At 58.5% G+C, this 25,259-nt stretch overlaps 1 protein-coding gene across 3 annotated transcripts in view; it reads left to right on the top strand.

The window, feature by feature from the left end:
• NFATC1 (nuclear factor of activated T cells 1) overlaps positions 1-25,259 on the top strand; it is a 100,315-nt gene that overhangs the window by 40,281 nt on the left and 34,775 nt on the right. For all 3 annotated transcript variants that reach the window (XM_080683474.1, XM_080683475.1, XM_080683473.1), the window contains exons 7-8: positions 6,388-6,443; positions 10,559-10,691. In XM_080683474.1, coding sequence (XP_080539600.1) covers positions 6,388-6,443; positions 10,559-10,691 — 189 coding nt within the window. The remainder of the gene's footprint in view (positions 1-6,387; positions 6,444-10,558; positions 10,692-25,259) is intronic.

Below are 25,259 nucleotides of genomic sequence, written 5' to 3'. Positions count from 1 at the left end.
ACGTTAATCTTGAAATAATTTAACCTTTTGAGCTTTAAACGTGTGTGTGAGGTGAGTGCCGAGGCAGGAACGCCGGGGCTCTGTCGTCGCGCGGAGACTGTGATCAGAACTTGCACAAAGGGGAGGTGGGAGCAGTTTTTCTCCCTGTTTCCTTGACCGAGTCCCTTGCCTCCAGGGTGGGAATGGGTGTGACTCCTGGAGGCGCTCGGCCTGCCGTGGGCACCCGGGACCCCTGCTGCAGGCAGCTTCCAGGCCACACTGTGGGCTCGGTCATGGCGTCTTCACTTCGTGGCCTCACAGGTGTGGGGAGCTTAGTTCAGGAACGCCCAGGCGTCCTCACCCAGGCCCCCCAGGGGCTTCCCGGCTGGGTGCCAGGCTGTCCCTTACCGGCTCAGGTTGGGGTGGTGGGGGCGTCCTCACCCCTCCATCTCTTGCAGCAGCTGGGGCACCTGGTGCAGAAGGCGAGACACAAACAAGTGGGTGGTGACTAGGTGTGACATAAACATCCTGCACCTGTGACAGCGAAATGCAAACATGGCCCTCACACCTCTGACACGCCGGTAATTTCACGTTTGAATTTAAGTAAGGCTGTTGGTGTGTTCACACAGGCATGTGCACGTTGCGTGTTTGCAGAAGGGAGTGCATTCCACACGTTTTCTTCCTGGCAAAGGGCGCTCGCCCCCTCCTCCTGCATTCCCCACGGAGAGAAACCACTAAGTCAATGTAGATAAAAACACAGTTAGTCTCTGGTTTTCCAGGGAGGTCACCTGACCTATTTCAGCTGTCTTTAAACGCTGCCGGGTGGCACCCAGGCCGAGTGTGAGCAGGAGAGGCTCACACAGAAAGGCTTCTGCAGCTGCAGTAGGCGTGGCTCACGTAGGCGTCAACCCGTCCAGGGCTGCCCCCCCCCCCGCCCCGCCTTGGGCACGGCCTCCCAGAATCCACAGGAATCCCTAGGCGCACAGCTTTTCAGCTTTTTACATGTTTCAGGGGGCAGTTCCTTCTGCCCTCCAAAGCTGGCCGAGCCCGTGTTGCTCCGAGGAAGGGGTGCCTGTCCAGGTGACAGCAGGGACCCCGACAGAGGACTGCGATGCTGACCGGCATTGGGAACAAGGCCCCTCCAGAGGAGTCGGCCAGGCCCTGGGTCAGCGAGGGGCCACGGGGCCTGGAGAGAAGCGTCACGAAGGGGTGGATGGCAGCCACACGGCTGCTGGCCTTTTACTGAGTCACATAAAGGCCCAAGGGGCAGTGCTCCTGCGTCTGGGACCTTCGGGGTTTGGCCTTTACCAGGGGGTCTCGGCAGGCCCTGCCCGGCAGCCCATGGAGTGACCGGCTGCTGGTAGCATGTTTACAGCCCTTGGAACATAAGGAACTAAAGTGACTTTGTTGTTAGTTCTCACCAGCGGGTATTTCCCCCAATGACTTTAGGGAAAGTGGAGGGAAGGCCGGTGGGGAGATAGTAAGAGTGGTTGCCTATTGCACTCACCCCAACGGTCCTGGGGATCGAACCTGCAGCCCAGGTACGTGCCCTTGACCAGGAATTGAACCCGAGACCCTTCAGTCCTCAGGCCATCGCTCTAACCCCTGGACCAAACTGGCCTGGCCGTGGAACTGATCTTAAATGAGCATGGTGCTCACCAAACCCAGGGGTGAATGAGACGCTTTTGCAGTTTTGTCTCACGGCTCAGGCATCGAGAGGGCATCCTCACCTCACCATGGGGAGCAGTTATGAGAGGCAAGCGAGGCCCTGTCATCGGGACGCCGGGGCCTGAAGGGCCAGTTCAGGAGTAGTGTGTGCAGGGTGAGTGTGTGGGTGTGCACGACGGTGTGTGCAGGGTGTGTGTGAGTGTGAGAAGGTATTTGTGTCAGGGTGCATAAGAGCGAGCGTATTTGGTGACTGGGAGCGGGTATGTGAGTGGATGTGTGTGAGGGTGTGTGAGCTGGTGTGTGTGAGGGTGTTTGCGTGTGAGCGGGTATTTGTTTCAGGGTATGTGAACGTGAACAGGTGTGTCAGGGTATTGAGTGTGAGTGTGGTCTTAGGGGCTGCAGCCCGTGGCCTGGCTGTGCTGTGTGGGCGGTGAGTGACACCTGGTGGCCTGGGTGCCCAGAGCTCTCTCGGTGGCGCATTTGCAGCTGGGCCAGAGCCCATGCGGGTCGTGTTTCGCTCGCCCTGGTCATCCAGCTGGCGCTCCGTGACGATGCAGCGCAGCCCCAGCCAGCGGCCTGCACCTCCTCCCCTGGTCTGGTCCCAGGGCCGTGGCCGTGCGGAGCCCGGTGTGTGTCCCAGCCGCAGGGCTGGAGGCCCTGTGCCCTCGGTGTCTGGAAGTTCCCCAGATGGGACACCGCAGGCGTGTGGTGCGGCGCACACACCCGGAAGTCATGACTTGGCGTGGAGGAAGAGACCTCTCCTTCCAGACTTTCCTGGCGCTGACATGGGAAAGAGGATGGCGACGTCCGTGCACCCGACAGCTGTCACTGTGCTCACCCACGTCAGCCCTCCAGGCGCTGACCTCCACCGTGCCCGCTCCTGCAACCCGGGTGAGCGCACGGGGCCCAGGCCTGCCGATGGGCGGGCAGCAGAAACTTTCCTGGACTGCCCTGGGAGTCACACTGGTGTCCAGTGAGTGGAAGAGCAGCAGTGAGCCAGGCCACCCTGTGTCCTAAGGAGGCCTTTTCCTATGTTTTTGGCCTCAGAATGGAAAGATGACCCGACAGGCTAAATCGTACAACATTCTGAACAGCCTTGGGAGGAGATGAGCGGCCAAGAGCCCTGCACTGGGAGGCGTGGTGGGTGGGTAGGCAGTGTCGGTGGGCCGTGTCCGCCGGTCCCAGACCCCTGCTCCCCAGCCCGCCGTGCTCAGGTTCAGGGAGGTCCCAGGAAGTGTCCTCACCCCAAAGCGAGGGCTGTGGCTTCAGCCCAACCCAGGGGACCTCACTCCCTGCAGGACTGTCCTGTGGGTCCCAGGCTGACCTCTGAGGTCAGCCTCTGAGGCACCTGGGAGGGGAGTGGGTGGTGCAGCTGCTGGTCCAGGAGGCAGGGCTCAGCTTGACCTCTGTGCCCTCCGGACCCTTCATGGCCCCAGGACAAGCCTGTCCCCCGGGCACAGTGACTGATGGTGGAGGGGCAGGGTGTGGGCAGGAGGGCCTCTCCACAGGCACCCACAGGGCTCCGAGAGCCAGACACAGGCCTCGCATCCTTCCTCATGTGAGTTGTCACCGCAGCCTCTCAGGGCAGATGGCTGGTCCTTCCCTCTGACTTGCCCAAACCACAGGCCTCTTCCTCCAGGGTCTGCCCAAGGCCACTTGCACAAGGTGGAGAGTCATCATTCGAGGTGCCCTGGCTCCTGGTGGGGAAGGCGTGGGAGAGGGCACGGCTGGGTGCCGGCCTCAACGCCCGCTTCTCCCTCGGCTTCTAAGACACAGCAGCACCACCGTGGTTGTGTGGGAGACGTACTTTATGTCAGCTTTGAGATGTGACTGTCTCACGGGCCCGCACAGCTCCCCTGCCTACATCCACTGGTCTTGGTAAATCAGAGCCATTCCACCGTCACGCACCCCAGAACATTTTCATCAGGCGGCATGCTCCAGCCTCGTCCCTGCGGGAGCCTGTGTGAGGACTGTGCCCGAGGAGGCGGACGCGCCCATATATGGCCAGGTGCACGTGGTTTGTCCACGTCGGTGGGGCTTCGGGGTGCATCCACGTTTTGTCTCTTGAGCCCAGTGCTGCATGAGCACCGGTGCCCGGGTTCCGCATGGACCAGGATGTTCCTTCCCTGGACACAGTCCCATGACTGCAGCTGGAAATTGCACGTGGGACCCTCTAGGGACCGCCAGGCTGGGTCCCACCACACGTGGGTCATTTCCTCTCCACTCCCATCTCTGTGCCGAGCAGGCTGGTCCCAGTGGCTCTGTGGACGCTGTCAAGTGAGGCCTGGGAGGGTCCCGAGGACGGAGGCGGCAATGGGTCGGACCTGGATGCACACCTCAGCCATTCTGGCCTGAGTCCCTGGGACCAGCGTCCCGCTGCCCCTCCCTGGCCCTCCCCTCCGTCAGGCCCTGCACAAGCCTCTCGGCATCTTTCTGTGGGGAGGTGACCGGCGGTGTACCCATCACACCTTCCCTGACAGCCAGCAGCCCGATGCCAGCACAGGCCCGATGTCGGAGCCTCCCCAGGTGTTCCGTGTGCAGGCTGGACATGGTGTGTCGCACAGGTACCGTGAGTAAGCGTGCAGCCCGCTCCTGCGGCCGACTGATGACCAGGAGGAGATGACGTGTGTGTGGCCGAGGGCCTGAGTAGCCTGGGTCCCCAGGAGTGGGCGTCATCGCCCTTGAACCAAGGACTCTTTGACCCAGGCCCTTTGTTATTCCCGCACTGCTTCTGCCCACCGGCTGCCTGAGGCTCACAGGTCCGGGGCCAATCCGAGACTCAGAACCCTCCCGCCCCCAGAAGAAGGCCAGGCGAGTGTCCCAGGACAGCTTGTGGAGGCCCGGAGGGCCCTCATGAGGACCCGCGCAGCTGGGACAGCCAGGCGGAGGCGCAACAGCCACAGGCCGCCCGGGAGCCTCCTGGCGGGTGTGGCAGGGAAGCCTTTCGGATGACTCACGCTGCAGGGAATTCCCTAATGACTGGGAATATTTTTACTTCTGGGCTTGTGCACAGTTTCCTACTGAGAGCCCAGTGAGCTCCTGATAAGCTGAACACAAAGGCCCATTCAGGCCGATTTCCCTTCCCAGTAAAGCTGACGTTGAGCACAACACCCAGGCCTGGCAGGCTCTGCAGGAGGCGGGCTGGGCTGGGCTGTGGAAGTGGGAGCCACGGTGCTGACCATTCCTAAGAGTTCTCCATCGGCCGTCTTTCATGCCTCGGTCCTGCCTCCCCTGAACAATGGCCGTGTGTGAGCATACGCTGTTTAAAAGGCATCAGCGCCTTTAGGGTCTCTGAGTGGACCAGACGCGCCAGTGCCCGCCCTGGGGCTGTGGATCAACCACAGACAGGAAGACCTGGGGAAGCAGGGCCAGAGACCGGCACTTTGGCATGCCCTGGGTGGGGGTGGGCACGGGGCCCCGGCTTTGAAAGGTGCATACACTTTGGGGGTTCCAAGACCAACTCGGACATCTAGATGTGTGTGTTTGTGCTGGTGCCAGTCTGTGACTTTTCAGAAGCGGCGGTGGGACGGGCCCAGCCGGCTAGCGGGCGTAGGCGCAGGGCCCCGGGCTGAGAGCTGCTTTGTCAGGCTCCTGATGCTTCGAGTGCCGGGAGCCTTCGTTCAGGTTCTGCCATTTCTTCCTGGAGGGGATGGGCACTGACCCCTGGGGCCGAGGTCGGCATCTGGCCAGTGGGTGGGCCCGGCATCCCCAGAGGCTGGTGTGGCCCAGCAGGTCGTGACTCACGCTTCCTCCCCGTCTCCACCTCCACCAGCACGCAGTCAGCGTGAGGGAGGAAAAGGAGCTTGTCTAATTTAGTTATAATGTAGGATTTGTGACACACATTTCTTCTTTGAAAACAGCGCGTAGGTAGAAACTAATGCTTATAGGAGCACTGACTTTATAAACAATAACAAGGAAAGAGGCCTCTGGGCCGTGTGGGGGGGGGGGCGGGGGCGGTGTTGACACCTATCAACTCAGAATTCTTACAGAGCCAGTCCCTACGCTGTGTGTCTGCAGACAGGGGCTTGCAAGCACCAGGGTTCAGTTTGTGGGGGGTCCCAGTTAGTGGGGGCCCGGCCCAGGAACAAAGCCCCTCCACAGGCCCCTTTGTGAGACATTTTACGTTTCTTAAACATGCAAACAGCCACGGGGTGAGGATGAAAGTCCCGTGGGCTTTGCATGTCTGTGTCCTGACCTGGCAAGCAGTAGTCAAGGAAAGGACTTTCTCATTTACCCCGTGGACCTGGCTCCCCGAAGGCACGGGGCTCTGCAGGCTCGGGCGCTGTGCCCTGGGGCTGAGCTGGCGGGAGAGGGGACAGGGCACTCACGGGGGTCACCACGCTTTTCCTGGGCTCGAGCTCCCTTGGATATGGGCATGTGGAAACCCTTCCCTGACTGATGGGGTGACACTGGGAAGAGGGCCATTTCTGGGGGAGTCCCCCACCCCACAGCCAGGCTGCGCCCTGCAGAGCCAGGTCTTCGGGCTCCACCAGGTCCCCTGCACCTGAGTCTGGGTGTGAGTCTCCCAGCGTCTCCCCCCGGCCTGGCGTCCATCCACTGTCCCACAGACATGACTTTCTGTTCTTGCCGGTTAGCAGCCAGCACCGCCAAGCCAGGCGGGTGGGTCCTCTACTTGGCGGCTGCTGTCCCCGGGCCATCTGCCTGGACCGCGGTGTGTGTTTTCGGGGGATGTGCTCAGTCAGGCACCGAGTAACGGATGTCCCGTGCCCTTTCTTTTAGACGGCCACCACATCTGGGAAATGGAGGCGAAAACCGACCGAGACCTGTGCAAGCCAGTAAGTATTGCTCAGAGGTGCCCACGCGATGCCAGGCGTGTCAGGGGGCTCCTCACGCGGGGGCGGGTTCCTGCCGAGGCCTGTGGCCTCTGGTCTGTTAAAGTGGAAGGACTCATAGAAATGACAGCAAGGCAGTGCGAGAGAAGTGGGTGCACAGCGCTCCCTGGTCCAGGGCTCCTGGGAGGCAGCGAGACAAGGTGCAGGGCAGCCACGGAGACAGGCCCAAGGGGCTGGAGGCCTCACAGCGCTTGTGTGCCAGCTCCTGCCACACGGCCAGGACGGTGAGCGTCATGCCTGGACACGGGGCTTTTCTGTGGCCTCGGCTGTCATTGCCACCAGGCCCCACACAGACCACTGCCCCCCAGGAGGACCACTGCCCCGAGCCTCTGAGGGCGCTGGACCTGTGTGGGCACGCAGGTGGCCAGGTTCCACCAGCATACTTGGCAGTGACTTCTTACCCGTCCTCGTCCGAGAACGCTCACCGCTTACCAGACTCTTGTTTTGAACGTGAAACGGGTAGAGCTGTGCCTCTTGGGCGGGCCGGTTCCCTTTGCCGGTTAGCCAGGGGACTGGAGGCCCGGGAACACCTGCCCGGCGGTGTTGGGGCCGCTGAGCTGGGTCTGGGGGCTGCAGGTGGCCACGTACACGTGCCCACACCCACACTCAGCCTTTCACGGCTTTTTGGGTACCTGAGAAATAGTTATTGTTTCTTTGGTTGGTTATTTCTGGAGAACGCCTTTTGTCTGAAGTTACGGTGCTCTCCGGCTCTCTTTTGGTTACTGTTAGCCTGGTGTGTGTCCTGGGTCTCTCTCCCTGTCACCTGACTTTGTGTTGGAAGGGGCTTCCTCCCGTAGACAGCAGGAGCTGGGCCTCCCTCCCCAGGTGGTGTCTCATGACGCAGTGTGTTTGGACCGTGGTGCTGAAAGCGATGATGATTAGTAGCTACCATGAGTGTGTGTTTCCCACTGAGTCCTGGAAAAGCTGCAGGAAGCAGGCTGACATGAGATGCCGTGGCCAGCGAGGGATTTGTGGAGGATATTCACAGTTCTTCCATCTCCATAGCACATTCCGCTGATGGCGATGTGAACGGTCCTTCCAGAGGTGCAGGGGATGGGAAATACTGTTCAGGTCAAGTACTTAATTCGGGGGGCTCCTTGTGGGTCCTGCACGGTTGAGCCGGGTGAGCAGGGCACCTGGGTCATGGGGTTGGCTGAAGCGATGATGGGTAGCTGCTCCCTGCCCTGGGGTGGGCGGGGCCTCATGGCTGCCCCAGGGGTGGCTCCGGGTGATGCTGGGTGGCTGCTCACAGTGGCTCTGCCAGGACAAAACATCTTCCGCCTGGGGTGTGGCTTCCTTGTCCACGCTCCACACCCCAGGGCGGACCTGTGTTAGAAGTGTGCTGATGGAGGTTGGGGGACTCACACTGGCCTCACGGGGCTCCTGAGGAGCCCAAGGACATGCTGCAGTCCCAGGCAGTTCGGCTTTCAGACAGGACTCCTGGCCCGCAGGCCTGTGGGCTACAGTCAGCGCAGGGCTTGTTTGAACAGACATCTGGTGGCTGGAGACACAGCCCCGTCCGCCTTGCAGGGCGCACCTCCCTGCCTCCCTATGTCTCCTCCAATCCTGTCACACCACAGGGCGGCCTCACTCCTGCTCCAGCGCCCACCGCCCCCCAGGCCGGTCTCCCCCTGCTTCCCACTGGCTGTGGAGCCACCCCCAAGCCATCTTGTTCTATCAAAATAATTCCTGCTAAGTTTGCATATTCAGATTTTCTGTCACCGAGTTTTCTTTTTTATGTTGAATAGTTGCATTTTTAAAGGAAGCTTGACAGTTAGTTGTGTGTTTTAAAAGAAACGTACATGTGGATATGGATACACCTTTTCATAATTCCATCCTTATCTCTTAAATGAGGTTCACCTTCACGTTTTTCCTAATTATAAAAAGACTGTCACATTCATTGTGGTCATTGGTGTGGGTGTGCATGCATGTGTATTGTCTGCACCTTCACACACACATATGCATATACATCATAGTGTATGTATTTTTAAACAAAGCGGGATTGTGCTGTGTATACAGCTTATATGCTATGGTGAGCAGTTTAGACAGTGGGTATTCTTAAAGTGAGCCCCCTGATCTAGCAAGTGTCACTTGTTAGCCTTATTTCTGCCCCTGCACTTTCTTCCTTACCTGTCCCCTGCTGGGCATTTCAGCCCCGTGTCCCGGGGAGGATAGCATTTGTCACAGAATTTGTTTAGAGAGTGGGACGCATATCAGCCTGTGCCCACATCAGAGCCCGGCCCTCCTGTCACTTAGAATTACAAACCCCGACCCCACAGAATCCAGTGTGCTCCGAGGGCGCGTAGCCCCACCTGGCACGTCACGGGCTCCCGTGGCCACAGCCGTCCCTGCCTCCTCGCACCTCTCTTAGTTCCAACCTCAGCCCAAGGAAGAGTTCTTTTTTCCTGTCTCTTCTCGGAATCTCCTCTGTGGAGATTAGACTTGTTTGCTGTGGGCTCCATGATGCCAGCCACGTGCCAGGCCCATCATTACCACGGTGTCTCCTTCCAGCCGAGTCCTCAGGAGACGACCCGAGAGGTAGCGACTTGATCTTTATCTTACTGGTACAAATGGGAAACTGACACTCTGGCGTGTCAGCGCTGCGGCTGAACCCAGACCTGGGTGACCTGGAGCCAGGCTGCCACACCTGGGCTGCAGGTGCACAACTCATTCCCAACGTCACCCCCTTTGCCCCTCTGGCTTCGGGCTCACATTTTGGTGAGGGGATGTCAGGCTGAGGCAGAAGGAGACGGTGTGCTTGTTGCTTCTTCTGAATGACACAAAGTTATTAAAACAACAGAAGCATGTGGCCAGGAGCCAGTGTGGTCTCCGGAGACCCCCACCCTGGCCCTGCCATCCGTGTGCCCTCAGCAGCCAACTTCGGTGCCTCAGTTTCTCTACCTGTAAAAGGAAAAGGCTTGGCCTGAAGTTCTCCTTAGTTTTCTGTTTTAACATTCTTAAGATTTCATTGCTAACATAATTCAATCAATTTTGCTATTATTCTGGGGAACAAGCTACAATTACTTTAACAAAAAAAAAATTATACAATGGATTTTTCTTGTACATTTTTCCTGCTTGTTAACTGAAATCATATGACAAAAAAAAAAATGGTGGAACTTTTTGGATGTGAAATGTTCCCCTACCCGACCCCCCAAAATCCAGTGCAGCTCCCCCTCCTCCTGCGGAGCATGTGGCGCATGGACCACGTATTGCTGACCTGCTTACAGCCACACAAGGACAGCCCAGGGAGTGCGCAGGTGGCCGGGAAGCGGGTGTACCATTCCCGCCATCTCTCTCCCCCGGTGCCCCACTGCCTCAGTGCACCTTGCTTTCATAGCTGTACTTGAAAGAGCATGGTGCTACACGGTTGCTGGTTTTTATTTTAATACACAGGAAGGTAACAGCAGCCACATGAACCGCCCTGTTGTTGCATCTCGGGCTCCACCTTCTGACTGCCAGGCGCCCAGCTCTCCATCTTCTTCAGTTTGAGGGAGTCTGGGCGTTCGTGAGGGGCTTTGGGCCATTGTCCTCACAGACTCTGTCCGCAGAGACACATCCCCAGGAAGCACCTGCCCTGGGTCTTCATTGCCAGTTCCCTGGACAGGTGCCCCTGGCTCCATCCAGGAGTCAGCGCAAGGGAGGCTCCGTTCTCATTTTCAAAGGTCACTGACCCTTTGCTGTAGGGCAGATGGAAGCGTTTGGGGTCAGCGGTCGTGTGGCTGGTCCCCTCTCAGCATCTGCACTGGTCCCTCTCCTGCGCCAAGTCGGTGGCATCTTAGGTGAAGCCCCCAGTCTGCGTCCCCTGCACACGCCACCTCAGCCCACCTCTCAGCTCTGGGTGTGGAGGACATCAAGGACCCTCTTCCCTGCTAGCCCACGTGTGACCAGCAGGCCGGCCTGCACACGCATGTGCCCGCTCACACACAGGCTCTCGGCGGGTGGCTTCTTCTAGCAGCCCCACAGTGGGAGCTGTTCTCCACGTGGACGAACCCTCTCAGTGCAAAGCCTCTGCGTGGGAGAGGTGCTAACTGTCCCTCCTGTCTGCCCTCTCGCACTAGAACTCACTGGTGGTCGAGATACCGCCGTTTCGCAATCAGAGAATCACCAGCCCCGTCCAAGTCAGCTTCTACGTCTGCAACGGGAAGAGGAAGCGAAGCCAGTACCAGCCCTTCACCTACCTGCCTGCCAATGGTAACGCTATCTTTCTAACCTTACGTGCTGCGAACGAACCGGTGGGGTGCTTTTTCTAAAAGACGCAGAAACGATGAGCTGCTGTCGCTGCAAAACAGCACGGTCGCACTGTACCTTTAAGCTGTGTTACTATCCTGTTAGCAAGACCATGTTGCCAATTCTTTAAAAAAAAAAAAAAAAAGCGAACCTTCCGGTGTATTTTCCTTTATTACTGTTGGGGGTAGGGAGGAGGGCGCGTATTGGAGTAATTGCTGATCATTTTGCCAGCTGTTTGCAAGTATGTAACAGCTGGGGCGGGGGAGAGGGTGGAAAGTGCGGCTCTCCTGCACTCAGAGCTGAGAGGGCTCCTGTGCGTTTAAATTCTATAGCTGTGTAAGGTGGGGAGCAAACAGCTATAATTATTTTGCAGGTGCCTTTAGAAATAAACCCTTGCTATTAAGCCTAAAGGCTGCTGCCTGATGTGGTCATTAAGTAACATTGATGTTTTTGCACTCCTGCTAAAACCCACATGACTTTGTTCCTTGAATAATTGCAACGTCCTGTGACCATGAGGCTTTTTACCTTTTACTTGGCCACAAAGTATTCTCTCATTCAGATTGTCCGTCCACACATGTTGAGGATGGCTTCTTATCACCTTTTGAAAAATCAGTTCACTGGTCCATTTTTTAGGGTCCGTCATTAAAGAAAACAGCATCGTTTGTGTTCCCACGCCCTGCACTAGTAGAAAGTGAGGGTGTGTGCGCAGAGCCCAGGCCCTGCGCGGTGGCCCGTCCCCCCGGCCTGTGTTCGCAGGATGGCATGTGCCGTCCTGGGTTTGTGTTCCGTGGAAGCCCAGCTATGCAAACAATCATTTAATGCTGTCGCCTTTGTTCTAAAAACACAAGCGTGAAGAGGGAAATTATACTCCAAAAACTGATTGCAAGAGCAGCCGTGTTGTTATCTTAGTATCGTAAAAGGGAGACTTTTTAGAAGGTTTCTGTTCTCTCTAAATGTAAGATGCCGTTTATAATAGACCAGGTCACGGGAAGCTCTCAAACATCGGTGTTGATACCAAACAGTTGGAATGAACTGTCCTTGAGGCAAATACGAGCCATGCTTTTGAAGGTGTAAAAGTAAGATCTTGTTGTAAAATTGCCATCTCGTGAGTGCGTGCACGGAGCAGTGGTACGGCTGTCAGCAGCTCCTGGATCCGGTTCCAGGAGAGGGTTTGTCCCGAGCGTGTGGCTGCTGGGCTTTGTGATCTGTATTGCACATAGGTCATGAATCCTGTCCATTCTGGAATAAGGTACAAGAGCGCTAAAAAAGAAAACATTCAGACTTTTTTTTTTTTTTTGAAAATGTAATGATTATGTTCTAATTAAACTTCTAGCATGATTGACCAGATATTGAATGTTTTAAAGAAAACCTAGGCCTTATAAAGAAAAATTTCTTTGTAAAGCAGTTTAGAAAGTAGCTCTACAGTCCCTGCTCCAAGTTCACAAGCGCCGAGGGTTACACACGACCCGTGTCAGAGGGGAAGGAGCCTATGTATGACATGCACACCCTCTTCCAGGTGGGGGACAGAGGCCTCCAAGGACACATAACTGGGACCCCAGGGTGATGCCGGGCTGTCCATGTGCCATCCAGGGTCACCCACCTGCATAGCCATTCAGTGCTGCGGTCTCACTCCCACAGAGCTCAAAGCTGCCCTCTGCCCCAACAACTACGACCCCACCCTCTACATCTGCCCAGGTCCTCCATCACCACGCTCTACATCTGCCCCAGGTCCTCCATCACCACGCTCTACATCTGCCCCAGGTCCTCCATCACCACACTCTACATCGGCCCCAGGTCCTCCATCACCATGCTCTACATCTGCCCCAGGTCCTCCATCACCACGCTCTACATCTGCCCCAGGTCCTCCATCACCACGCTCTACATCTGCCCAGGTCCTCCATCACCACGCTCTACATCTGCCCCAGGTCCTCCATCACCACGCTCTACATCTGCCTCCTCCATCAACACACTCTACATCTGCCCCAGGTCCTCCATCACCACGCTCTACATCTGCCCCAGGTCCTCCATCACCACGCTCTACATCTGCCCCAGGTCCTCCATCACCACACTCTACATCTGCCCCAGGTCCTCCATCACCACGCTCTACATCGGCCCCAGGTCCTCCATCACCACACTCTACATCTGCCCCAGGTCCTCCATCACCACGCTCTACATCTGCCCCAGGTCCTCCATCACCACGCTCTACATCTGCCCCAGGTCCTCCATCACCACGCTCTACATCTGCCTCCTCCATCAACACACTCTACATCTGCCCCAGGTCCTCCATCACCACGCTCTACATCTGCCCCAGGTCCTCCATCAACACACTCTACATCTGCCCCAGGTCCTCCATCACCACGCTCTACATCTGCCCCAGGTCCTCCATCAACACACTCTTCTTCTGCCCCAGGTCCTCCATCACCACGCTCTATATCTGCCCAGGTCCTCCAGCAACTTCATCACCATGATTTCAATGACATCTCACCTGGACCCCTCTCCCTCTGGCTGGTGCCCCAGCTTCACCTACAGAGCCCTGGTCCATTCCATTAGCAGGGACCATCAGGCTCCCTAAGGCCTGGACTTCCCAAGCCTTTCTGGTGGTGTGAGCCCTATTTTCATCAGGCCCTCATCTCCTTTCACCACTTGTCTCTGAAATTTACTCCTTATCTACGAAACTGCAGGTGCCCACGCTGCCTTGGGAGCGCCCCAGCCTTCCCTGCCTTCCTGGGCTGGGTCCACCAAGCCCTGTGGGGTTTTGACCGCTCAACACGCCCCTAGCCTGTGAGCTCCCTGAGAGCAGGGACCTCCACCTGCATCTGACTCCGTGCCTGACTTGTGGGGCTGTCCTTATGTGGTGCTTAAGATAAATAAATGAACGAATGATATACTAGAGCTCAAGCAGCAGTTTTGTTTTGGTGTTTTTCTCGCCGTGCATTGCCGCCTCCTTAGCTTTGGAACTGAGTGTACTCACCGCACTGAGCAGGTGGGAGTGGGCACTGGACCAGGTGCCTGCCTTTGTGCCTTGCCCCCCGGAGGTCACTTAGAGCATCTCCACCCAGCACCCTCGTTACTGAGACCGGATTGCCACCCTGAGTTCCGAAGACACCCTGCCCTGTTGGGCTCTGTGGGGGGGATAGGGCGTGGCATTCATCAGGAGAGGGTCACCTGATGTTAAGGTACTTTGGTCTGTGTCCCTCTCTTAGACCTCAGTGGTGAGGCTGTGACGTCCTCCTCCAGGTTTGGGGGCCTGGTCCACCTGACCACGGCAGAAACGGCCTCAGGTGGCCATTTTGCTTATGGAGACAGGCAGATTCCCTTCAAGCTCGTGACATGTGCTGTTGAAACATACAAGACAGTGGACATAAACCCATTTAAATCCCACCCCTGAAATTCATTTTCATGTGCAAATGTGTAAGGTCAAACCTCATCTTAGATTTTCCTTTGAGATTGGGTGGAAGTAAGGGGATCGGGTGGCTTTCCTGCTGTCGGCTCTGGGACAGGGACCTCGGGAAGGCACTGCTCTCACACAGAGCCCCCAGGGCAGGCCAGCGCCTCCTCCCTGCAAGACCCCAGGCGTTTCAGGTGTGGAAATGAAGGGTGACAGTGTTGGTGGCAGAGGCAGAGGCCTGGGAAGGGCCCACACCTGTCTCACCCTCTTGTCGCCTTCCCCACCTCCTGTCTCAGCTCTGATGTTGCCTTCGATGTCAGCAGCTAACCCTCCTGCCCGCAGCTCCCAGGGGTGACGCCCACTTCCACCCCGACCCTGTCAGGAGCCGAGTGCAGAGGCCTCGGTCAGGTGGGTTGTCTGGCTGCTGGTCTGCGTGGGCCCAGGGCGGTCGGCTCCCTGACCCTCTCTGGGGATGAGTGTTTAGTGGGGAAAAGCTTCCAGGTAAAGGCAGGGCCGTGAACAGATGCACAGCTCCTGGGAGACGCCTGCACTCACCCCCGGCTGCCCCGGGGGCAGCACGCGGGGCAGAACAGAACACTTGGTGGGATTCTAGAGAAACCGTGTGCGCTCACCCACAGCGGGAGCTTCCTCAGGGTTCTTGCTTGTCGCTGCTTTTATTTAACGGCACCAACGCCGCCTCTAATAGGAAGCTGCCCCGTCCGTCCAGTCGTGCCCTGTGGCTGAGGACAGACATGCTGCCAGGAGGCCCCACGGTTCTGAGTTGTTCCATAACGTCAGAGGCGGGTCCTGGGGGTGCAGGTCCACACCCTGTGTTTCCCCGGTTGGGACCGGCAGGACGGGGCGGGAGCTCACAGGATAAAAAGAATTCCAAGTTGGGACCTCAGAATTCCATAAAATGAGAAAAATAAATCCTGACACATTTTTGGGGGTCTTGGGGAGTTCATCTTTTCACGTGAGATGTTTTCAGTTGGTTTCCCAAAAATGCCTGTGATAGGTCGGGGCCATGCGGGTGAGGGGCCTGGAGCTTCCCTTTGTCGGGTCCGGTGGCCAGGACTCCCCGGCTGGGGACCCGCTTGTCCTTCACAGACAGTCCTGGACCAAGGCCACGTGGTGATGACGATGCAGCTTTTTGTCCCCAACGGAACCTCTCAGGACTGTGGGAGAAACCACTTCAACCCCTGGGAGCGACCGCCGACCAGGGACAGAGGTGCCCAGGATGGCCCTGCCTGGGGGGAGGGGGTTTGGAGCTGGAGAAGGACCTCCACGGAGAGGGGGGCCCCTCAGCCGTCCTGCTCGTCACTAGAGGGACCCCAGTTAAGCCGCTCATCCTTCTCTGAGGAAGCCCTGATTGAAAACACATCTCCACCTCAAGAAGGGGAGAAGGGAGTAGATTCTGTTCTTGTTTGCATTACTCGGTCCAGACATCGGAGTAGAGTGAGAAGGGGTGAGTAGGGGCGGGAACCGAGCCAGGTGCCACATGGATTACCCTACCGTGGCCAGAGCAGGGCCTGAGTGGCAGGCAGGTCTCTGCAGATCCCAGAGTTGTGGCTGCCCAACTCCAGCCCCCAAGGACCCTCCTCGGTCCGATGCCTGCCGGCCCGCCCCAGCCCTCAGGGCGGCTGGAGCGTAGGTGGACCTGGACATGCATCCTTCCTTCCGCCCAGCAGCCTCAACCACACAGTGAGCTCCAGGTCCACCTTTTCCACCAAACGTTTTGGCTCATTTTCCCCCAAGTTCATTGCATTAAAGTTTAACCCCAAAGTACTTACCATTGTGTGCGAGGTATATATCTTAACAGTGACTTCAGGTGGCCACTGGCTTCTGTGAGAGGTGTGCTAGCTGGACCTGGGCCCTGGACCTCTCATCTCCTGCCCAGAGCCCCTGACCCCCACCCTGGGGCCCTGCCCGGGCCTCAACTCATAAATGTGCCTCGTTTTATAGACAAAGAAATGAGCCCCTGGGAGCTTGCTTGAGCCCTTGGCCCCAGACACACAGGGGACACACAGCCCTCCTAGCTTGCTCAGCTGGCCCGCCGTGGGGCGTGCAGTGTCTGACCCCATGGCCAGTCCTCTCCAGGCCTGCGGGACACTGCGTGGACCTTCAGAAAGGCTGCCCGTGCCCCCTCTGCCGGTGACTGTTCTCATCTCTGTCTGACAGGAGCGGGAGGTGCAAGGCGGGGCTCAGCCAGGGTCCACGCTGGCTCCCAGGCCGGTGCCTCATCACAGAACACCTGCGGGCTTTCAGATAAAGCAGATCGTGCGAACATTTCTGACCCACGCTGTGCATCCTGGGAACTTCCTCCTAAAGGCAGATGAAGCTGAGGGGGTCAGGTGGGTGGCCGGAGGGAATGGCAAGGAGAAGACGCCATCCTAGTAGCCGCTCCCTGCAGGGCCCCGAGACCCAGGACACTCAGCAGGCAGGCTGCTGTGGTCTGCAGCATAGCTGGTCCCCTAGGCATTCTGGAACCTTCCTCCCATGGGAGTGAGTTGGTATTGGGAGCGGGGCCAGCCCCCAGCTGTGTGCACTGGCTTTGACGTCACCTCTCATTAAAGGCTCACAGAACCAAGTGGCTGTTCTTATTAAATTCCCGTTTTTACTGGCTCTCATGCTATTCCAGCCAGAAAAGGAGGGACCAGTGTCCTAATCTCTCTTTCCACATTTTTAACCTGATGGAATAGAGGTGCCCAGGGGATGCCCTGGGAGGGGTGTGTCCCCGGTGGCTGAGGCCCTGGCACCGCCACAGGACAGACATGCTGCCAGGAGGCCCCACAGTTCTGAGAGTTGTCAGATGGGGGTCCACAGGGCCTGACCTGGGGATGAAGGTCCACACCCGCTGTTTCCCCGCTTGGGACCGGCAGGACAGGGGCGGGAGCTCACAGGATAAAAAGGAATGAGGGCAAGGCCAGGTCTGGGGGTGGCTGTGTTGCTCAGCGTGTGATGGGGATCTGGGCCGGGGTGGGAAGCCGTCCACCCGCGGCTCAGGAAGCCTGTCTTTCCACGCAGGTGCCCTCTGACCCGGCGTTCCAGATCACAGGCCGAGCATTGGAAGTGGGACTAGAGAGCCCTGGAGAGATCCAAGCGGGGACAGGCCGTGGGACAGGCATTGGGATCTGAACCAGAGGGAGGCCTGTTCCCAGGAAGCCTGTCCAATGACACCTCCACAAGGGGGTCTCGTCACGGCTGTAGGACACTCCCCCCCAGGGAGGCTCCCTGGGCCTCAGACCAGAGTCTACTCTAGGCCCCTGGCACACAGCTGCTTGGAGGCAACTGCATAGTGTGAATCCTGTTCCTTCCCACACAGTTCTGGCAATTATTGGGTGAAATTCGATCAGTCTGTGTTTTTTTATTTGTGTGGTCTATTTTGACTGTAATCTGCCATCAGCCTAACTGGGTGACAGGTCCCCACATCAGCAACCCTGGAAATAATTGGCTGATGCCCACCTGTGGCCGTGAAGCGGCACCCAGCCAGTGATGCGCTGACCACCTGGGAGCCGGGGTGCCTGGGTGTCCACCCCTGACGTTCAGCAGTCACTCCGGCTCTGCACCTGGAGAGTGGCCCTCCTGGCCCCAGGAGCTGGCAATTCACGTGGTTCCCATCTGCTTCCTCTTTCCTCTGAAATAAGTCATGCCCTGAAGTTATCACTGTGGTGTGTACGTTGATGGTAAAACTCGGCTCGAATGTTTGCAACAAACAGGAGATAGTCTGCTCTTTGTTTTCTGGGGTTTAGAACAAAACCTGTCTGCCCAGGTGTAGAAGGGACCTCCCTGGTAGAGTCACTCAGGCTGAGACGGTTGAGGTCATGGAAATGTGCCCACACAGTGAGGAGGGACAGGTCAGAGGGTAAACCCCAGCCTGCATCCAGCCCTTCCACAGTCCGGTGGTTAGCGTGCATCCTGTCCCTTGGTCCCGTTACTGCCTGGTGAGCAGATACTACTGCAGATGAATAAGGGAGTCTTATTGGGATCAGGCCACCATCACACAACACCACAGGCTGGGCCACACACACCACTGCCCACAGTCCTGGAGGCCGGGGTCAGAGGTCAGGTGCTGGCAGGGTGGGGACCAGTGAGCACCGCCTTGCAGGCTGCAGACACCACCTCTTCCCTGTGTGGTCACACAACTGTGGACAGAGCGAGATCTCTCTTCCTGTTAAGACCACAGCCCCCTCAGACCAGGGCCACCCCCACTTAGGACCCATTTAACCTCAATTACCTCCTAAAGGCCCATCTCCAAATACAGTTAACACTGTGTGTTAGGGCCTCAACCCATGGATTTGGGGACACAGTTCAATCCGAACCCCAGAACTGGGCTGTGCTCCCCACCAACTGCTGGCCCCACAGCCAGAGGCAGCCATCGGAAGCAGGAGGGGACCCAGCAGTAACCCCAGGTGTCGAGTCGGTGCCTGTGGCTTTGTTCCTCACGGTGCCCTGTGTCCCTCACCAACTTGTAGGTAGACATTATCTGTGTTATAGCGGGGAAACTGAGGCCAAGGGCGTCTCGTGATTATCCTCTAGGCCCGTGGTCGGCAAACTGCGGCTCGCGAGCCACATGCGGCTCTTTGGTGGAGTCTATTTTGAAGAAGTGGCGTTAGAAGAAGTTTAAGTTTAAAAAATTTGGCTCTCAAAAGAAATTTCAATCGTTGTACTGTTGACATTTGGCTCTGTTGACTAATGAGTTTGCCGACCACTGGGCCAATAGCTAGTGGATGATGGCAGGACTTCCCACTCCAACCCAGGCTCACCCCGTGGGAAGCTCAGGGAAAGGAACCAGGCAGCGCTGTGACTGTGGTTCCCCCTCCGAGTGAGGTGTGGACACTGTGTGTCCTTCCCAGGTCCATGTGCAGGAGAAGCACGTGAGGCTGCTCATTAGGAAGGAGTGTATCAGATAAAAGTACACAAATAAAAGTGTCTGCCCTTTCTCAGGAAGCTTCTCCTGCCTTCATTTGCTTCCCCTTTCACCAGGGGTGGGGCTGCACTGGGGTCAGAGGTTGCACTGGTGACAGGACTGCACTGGGACTGGAGGCTGCACTGGGGTCAGAGGCTGCACTGGTGACAGGACTGCACTGGGACTGGAGGCTGCCCTGGGGCTGGAGGCTGTACTGGGGTCAGAGGTTGCACGGGGGTCAGAGGCTGCACTGGTGACAGGACTGCACTGGGACTGGAGGCTGCACAGGGGTCAGGCTGCATTGGTGACAGGACTGCACTGGGACTGGAGGCTGCCCTGGGCTGGAGGCTGTACTGGGGTCAGAGGTTGCACAGGGGTCAGGCTGCACTGGTGACAGGACTGCACTGGGACTGGAGGCTGCACTGGGGTCAGAGGCTGCACTGGTGACAGGACTGCACTGGGACTGGAGGCTGCCCTGGGGCTGGAGGCTGTACTGGGGTCAGAGGTTGCACGGGGGTCAGAGGCTGCACTGGTGACAGAACTGCACTGGGACTGGAGGCTGCACAGGGGTCAGGCTGCACTGGTGACAGGACTGCACTGGGACTGGAGGCTGCCCTGGGGCTGGAGGCTGTACTGGGGTCAGAGGTTGCACGGGGGTCAGGCTGCACTGGTGACAGGACTGCACTGGGACTGGAGGCTGCACTGGGGTCAGAGGCTGCACTGGTGACAGGACTGCACTGGGACTGGAGGCTGCACTGGGGTCAGAGGCTGCACTGGTGACAGGACTGCACTGGGGTCAGAGGTTGCACAGGGGTCATGCTGCACTGGTGACAGGACTGCACTGGGACTGGAGGCTGCCCTGGGGCTGGAGGCTGTACTGGGGTCAGAGGCTGCACTGGTGACAGGACTGCACTGGGACTGGAGGCTGCACTGGGGTCAGAGGCTGCACTGGTGACAGGACTGCACTGGGGTCAGAGGTTGCACAGGGGTCATGCTGCACTGGTGACAGGACTGCACTGGGACTGGAGGCTGCCCTGGGGCTGGAGGCTGTACTGGGGAAGGGACTGCACGTGTCAGTATAATTTGAACTCCGGGAATTCACACAGTGGGTTGCATTCCGTATCTATTTAAAGTTCTATCATAGTTTCTGAATAAAACAGTTGGATTCGGGAGGCACTGTACTCAGTGGGCTGGGTCCCCAAACATTTCCATTACAAAGGGAGAGAACACCTATATTTAGGCCCCTCGAGGTCTTGGCCCCCACTGGTTAGAGAAGATGGGCCCAAACCCAGAATCAGGATGGAGTTACTGGGTTGCCCTTGAGTGAGGGATGGGGCTGCTCAGAGAACCAGCAGGACACCAGCTTCCGGTGCTTGGTTCTGGGCTGAGCCATAGATGGGCAGGTGTGATGGCCCCTGGCTGCATCCCCGCACCGCTCCTGTAGCCGAGGGAAGGTGGTCAGTGCTCAGCGTTTGTCAGCGAAAGTGATAAAATGTGTCTGCGTGAGGACCCACAGGCCCTGACTGTCCCCTGCCGGGCAGGAATATCATGTTGCCCCCACACTCCAGGAAGTGGCCCCGACAACCGTCTTTTTATCCAAGTGGAAGCCTGGGGGTCGAGGCCAAGTGGGGACCAAATTTGATTTTGCACCTGGATCTTGTCACTGCCCAGGGCTGAGTCACTGTTGGCTCAGCCCACTGGCCGCCTTCGTTCTGTTCATCGATTAAAACATCCAGGCCAGGCCGGTGTTGCTCCGTGGTTGAGCATCAACCCAGGAACCAAGAGGTTGTTGGTTCAATTCCCAGTCAGGGCACATACCCCGTTGCAGACTTGATCCCAGGAAGGATCATGCAGGGAGGGGGCAGCTGATCGAGGATGTTTCTCTCTCATGGATGATGTTTCTATCTCTCTATCCCTCTCCCTTCCTCTCTCTCTAAAAATCAATAAAAACATATTTTAAAAGAAAATGAAAAACAAACAAAAACAAGAAACAGCCAGTGATGGTCATTTACAGATGCACCCCTGGGTGACAGGCAGGGTAGAGATTAGCTGTTCACCCAACATCCTGGGCCCACTGCTCTCTGGGGCGAATTCTGAGAGGTTTCAGATGGGTGTGTGGATGGGGTGACGGTGGCTGAGCCTTGAAGGGGAGGGGCACGTTGTCTTCTGATGGTCTGTGTGAGATACGGCGGCAGACCCATCTGGGGGCCATGAGGACCGGGCCCGGAGCCTGTGCGCGTGGCACCCACCCTGGGAAGGTGGGGGGCCTAGGTGGCAGGTGGGGCTGCAGGAAGCATACCCGCCTCCCCTTCTACCCCCCTCCGCCCCCGCCTCAGAAGGCACCTCCCACCACCATTGCTCTGTGAGGAAAGGAGCCCAGTGGCCAGACTTGGATTTCTCTGAGCGAGGCCAGGAATGTTCTGGAATGCTGTTTGGCCCACATACCGCCTTTCCGGGGGAGGCGGCGGTCCTAGGACAGAGCTTCGCCCACTCTCGTTGTCTCCAAAATTGTCATGTGCATGTGGCAGGGGCAAGAAGTCCCTGCAGCCTGGCTCCTGGAGACAGACTCAAGGCTGTGAGGGACGCCCCTGGGCAGGGGTGGGCCTGATGCCACCACTCCTGGGACCGGAAACTTGGAGCCCTGTCAGTGAGGCGCTGGCGTCAGACACGGCGGGCCTCGGCGCCCTGCACAGAGCAGAGTGCAGCTCCGGGGGAGGTGGGGCCTTAGGGTCAGACCGCATGCGCCGTCTCCTCAGAGGGCAGTTGCTGGGCCGTGCTGAGGGGAGCCCAGCGGCCCTGAGGACCAGCGCTGACCCCTGCCACGTAGGCTGTCTGTCGCAAGGCTGGGTTGTAGGTGCCCCTCCGGTCACCTTGGTATCTCTGGCATGGCCTCCCGCTACCAGCCCTCCCGCCGGACGAGTAAGGGTGGTGGACGCAGGGAGGCCAGCAGATGTGGTGTCACAGGGAGCCTCCATGCTGGGAGGAAACTGCTTCCGGGTGGACGAGACCCGCCCGCCAGCAGCGAGACAGGCGCCACTGCTGAGGCCTCTGCGTGGACGTGTCCTCCTCCCTCACTAATGGGAAACAGGAGGCATCTCCTAGGTGGCTCTGATTTGCAGGGAGGCAGGTGTTCATTTCCTTTGAAAACCACACAAGAAACACAATTAGGCACAAGCAGAGTCGCAGTGTGTTCTGCCTTTAAGCTTCCGTGGACACCACAGGAGCATGGGCTGCGGCTTCGTCCCTGGAGGGTCGTGTTTACATTTCCCGAGTTATCACAAGCCCGCGGGCTGGCAGGGGCATCCGCGCCTGTCTGTCTCAGCCTGCGGCCAGGCGGTGTGTCCCAGAGTCCCTTCCTGGTGCTGAATCATCAGGGTGTCTCTGTCCTGGGGTTGTGCAGACTCCCCGGAGCAGGCAGGGCAGGGATCATCTCCGTTACCTGAACACGAGTTTGTTCCTCAAGGGAGTCTGTCTCGTGGCCTCATGTTGGGCCTCTGGAGCGGGCCTTGGGGTAAACGGGGAGCACGGTGCCAGCGGGGAGCAGACCACCTCATGGGTGTAGAGTGGCAGCGGCTGCAGACACAGGGAGGGGTGTCTGAGGGGAGAAGGCCAGGTCCCCGGGAGTCCCGGGAAAGCTGGGTGGGCAGGTCCAGCCTGATGAATTCAGCCCTGCGTCCACGCTCCACCCTTCTAAAGCCATTGGGGGTGTCCAGTTCCCTGTGTCTGCCCCCCAGGCCCCGGCTCGGCTGGGGACTCCCAGAGGCCCCCAACAGGTACTCTGGGATTTTCCCGGAAGGAGCCCTGGGAGCAGGCTAATGTGGGAGTCAGTGCTGGTGCCATGGGGGCTTTAACAGGTCGTCAGTGACACTGTGGCCGCCGAGCAGGCACGGCAGCCTGCTCCCGCCCATTGAAGGTGCCCACTCGGCCGTGGACCAGCCCCCACAATGCAGGCTTGGCAGCACGGCGAGTAGGTCACGCTGCTGGCGTTCCCCGGGCCGCTTCTTTGGGCTGCACCTTCAATGTGGTGCGGAGCAGATGGGTAAGAGGTTTAATGAGCTCAGGGGACACATCATGAAAGACACACAGGCCCTCGTGCCTGGCTGACTCCAGGGCCGGACAGTCCCACAAGGCCCTTAATTTAAGTGCCAGGCATCCATGAACTCTGAAAGTTACCAAACACGTGCGGACTTTTACCTTTGCCGCTCTGGACGCCCGGTTTCACGCAGGTGCCTTTGGAATGGGAGACGCTGGTCCCGCTGGGGGCGCATTTGCTCGTGGGGCGTGTTTAGCAGCCATCGACCTGCCTCCTTGCCCATTTCTGGGTTCACAACATTCTGGGAACAGGAGGGAGGTTCCTGGTTGGGCCAGTGCCTGGACCTGCACCTGGACCACAGAGCCGGCCGTAGGGACTGTCCGAGGGAAACGCTGGCCGGCACGGGCCTAGGGGGACCAGCCGCTCGGGTGGGCCGTCTGCCTGGAGCTCAGCCCCTCAAGGTGGAGGAGTGGAGGCCGCCTTTGCACGCTCAACTCTCCAGTGTGAAGTCAGGGGCTGCAGCTGTTTTCTATTAACTGTGAGGACGTCATCGCGGTCCTGGCAGCCTGGGTCTAGCTCGTCCCCTGCCTATCTGTGGACACGGGCACGTGGCGGGGAGCCTGTGTCAGACAGCGGGAGGGAGCAGAGGCAGGAGGCCCCAGCTAGGGTGCTCGCCGGCAAGACCCTGTCACTGGGGCCAATTAGGAAGTTAAGGGAGACCCTGGGAGGGGGTGCCTTCCCAGGTGCCACCTGACCAAGCCACAAGTCCTCTTGCGCACACACTCAGGGACACGGGCCACAGACACGCACGGCCTCGTCATGGGGTGGCAGCTCCTCCGGACACACACACCCGCCCTCAGGAGCCACCTGCCTCTCAGGACTCCCAACTGCTGGCCGGCCCAGGGCTGCGGTGTGTCACTGATGTGATCCACACGGAATTAACGTTTACCCCTGAGGACGGCCAGCTCTTCTTGTCCCTTCTGCAGCCACTGACAGGCTCCTCGGGACAACGGTCGCCCAGGACTCCAGCCCTCCGTCCTGGGCCCTGACCAGCAGTGCTCTCCTGAAACAAAGGAAAGCCCTCCCCCACCACAAGCGGGGCTGTGGAGCGACACGGGGCGGGCCGGGCGCTGTGCACAATACCTGTGGCCGCTGACAGCCCGCCAGTGCCCCCTCAGGCAGCCGTGCGAAGTCTGCCCGCGCTCCGTTCATCCGCCGGCTCGCCTGCCCCCCAGCACTTGCCAGGTCAGCCGTACTGGACCCAACGTGCCCCAGGCTGCCAGGGCGCCCAGGCCTCAGGGTGGAGGCAGCGTGGCCTCAAATGACAGTTCCTGGTCACACGACAGTCTTTGAAGCCGCACGGGCACCTTCTGGGAATGTGTGCGATCGCTGTCACTCAGAACAACCCCGACCACCGAGATGTCTCTGGAAATGGGCATAAATGAAGCCGAAGAGAAAACGGGACACAGGAGGCGAGCGGGGGTGGGGGGGGGGTGGGGGGGGCAGTGGCCCGGGCTGGAGATGGAGCCGAGCCGAGGCAGCACACGGCACCGTGCGCCTTCTCCGGACACCCCCTACAGGACCCGGGCCTGCAGGACTCTCCTCTTCCATGTGCCTTCAGCTGCATCCCAGCCTGTTCTCAGCCTCGGCCGCTTCCTAGTGAGGGGACAGGGGTGCACTCGAAGCAACTCACAGCCTCCCCTGCCGGCCAGGGTGGCGGGTCACGGCTTGTTCTTCAGAAGCGGAAGCCGAGGGGCGGGAAGGAGAGGCGATCTTTCCGTGCCCGGCGCTGACGGCTCCTCTCCTGACGCAGCTGTCTGTCGGGTGTGTGCGCCACACGCTTGTCCTCACGCTCACCGCCCGTGCAGACACTTATCAGACGGCGGCGGTAGCGCACAGATGCAGCCGTGTGTCCAAGTTCACATTCTCACTTTGATTGCTACAAATCCGTGGGCCCTCGGGTCCAGGGCTTCTACTGCCGTTTGCAAATGGGTTTTTATAGCACATTAGTGCTGTGGGAGACTCCAAGGAAAATAGTTTCTCGGTATTAGAAGCAGCTGTGGCTTTCGGAGCCGATGACTCACGCCCTCCTTTTTAATTGGGTGGGAGAACCGGGCGGGAGACACAGGGCTCAGTCACGACGCTGTTTGTCTTCAGAGGGTGTCCTGGCTGCAGCCCGCCCCATCGCACCCCTCTGCAGCCGTG

This window comes from Plecotus auritus (assembly GCF_963455305.1).
Source record: "Plecotus auritus genome assembly, chromosome: 8".
Classification (NCBI taxonomy): domain Eukaryota; kingdom Metazoa; phylum Chordata; class Mammalia; order Chiroptera; family Vespertilionidae; genus Plecotus; species Plecotus auritus.
Note: the sequence above shows the minus strand (reverse complement) of the source record. Positions and strands in the feature narration are given on the sequence as shown.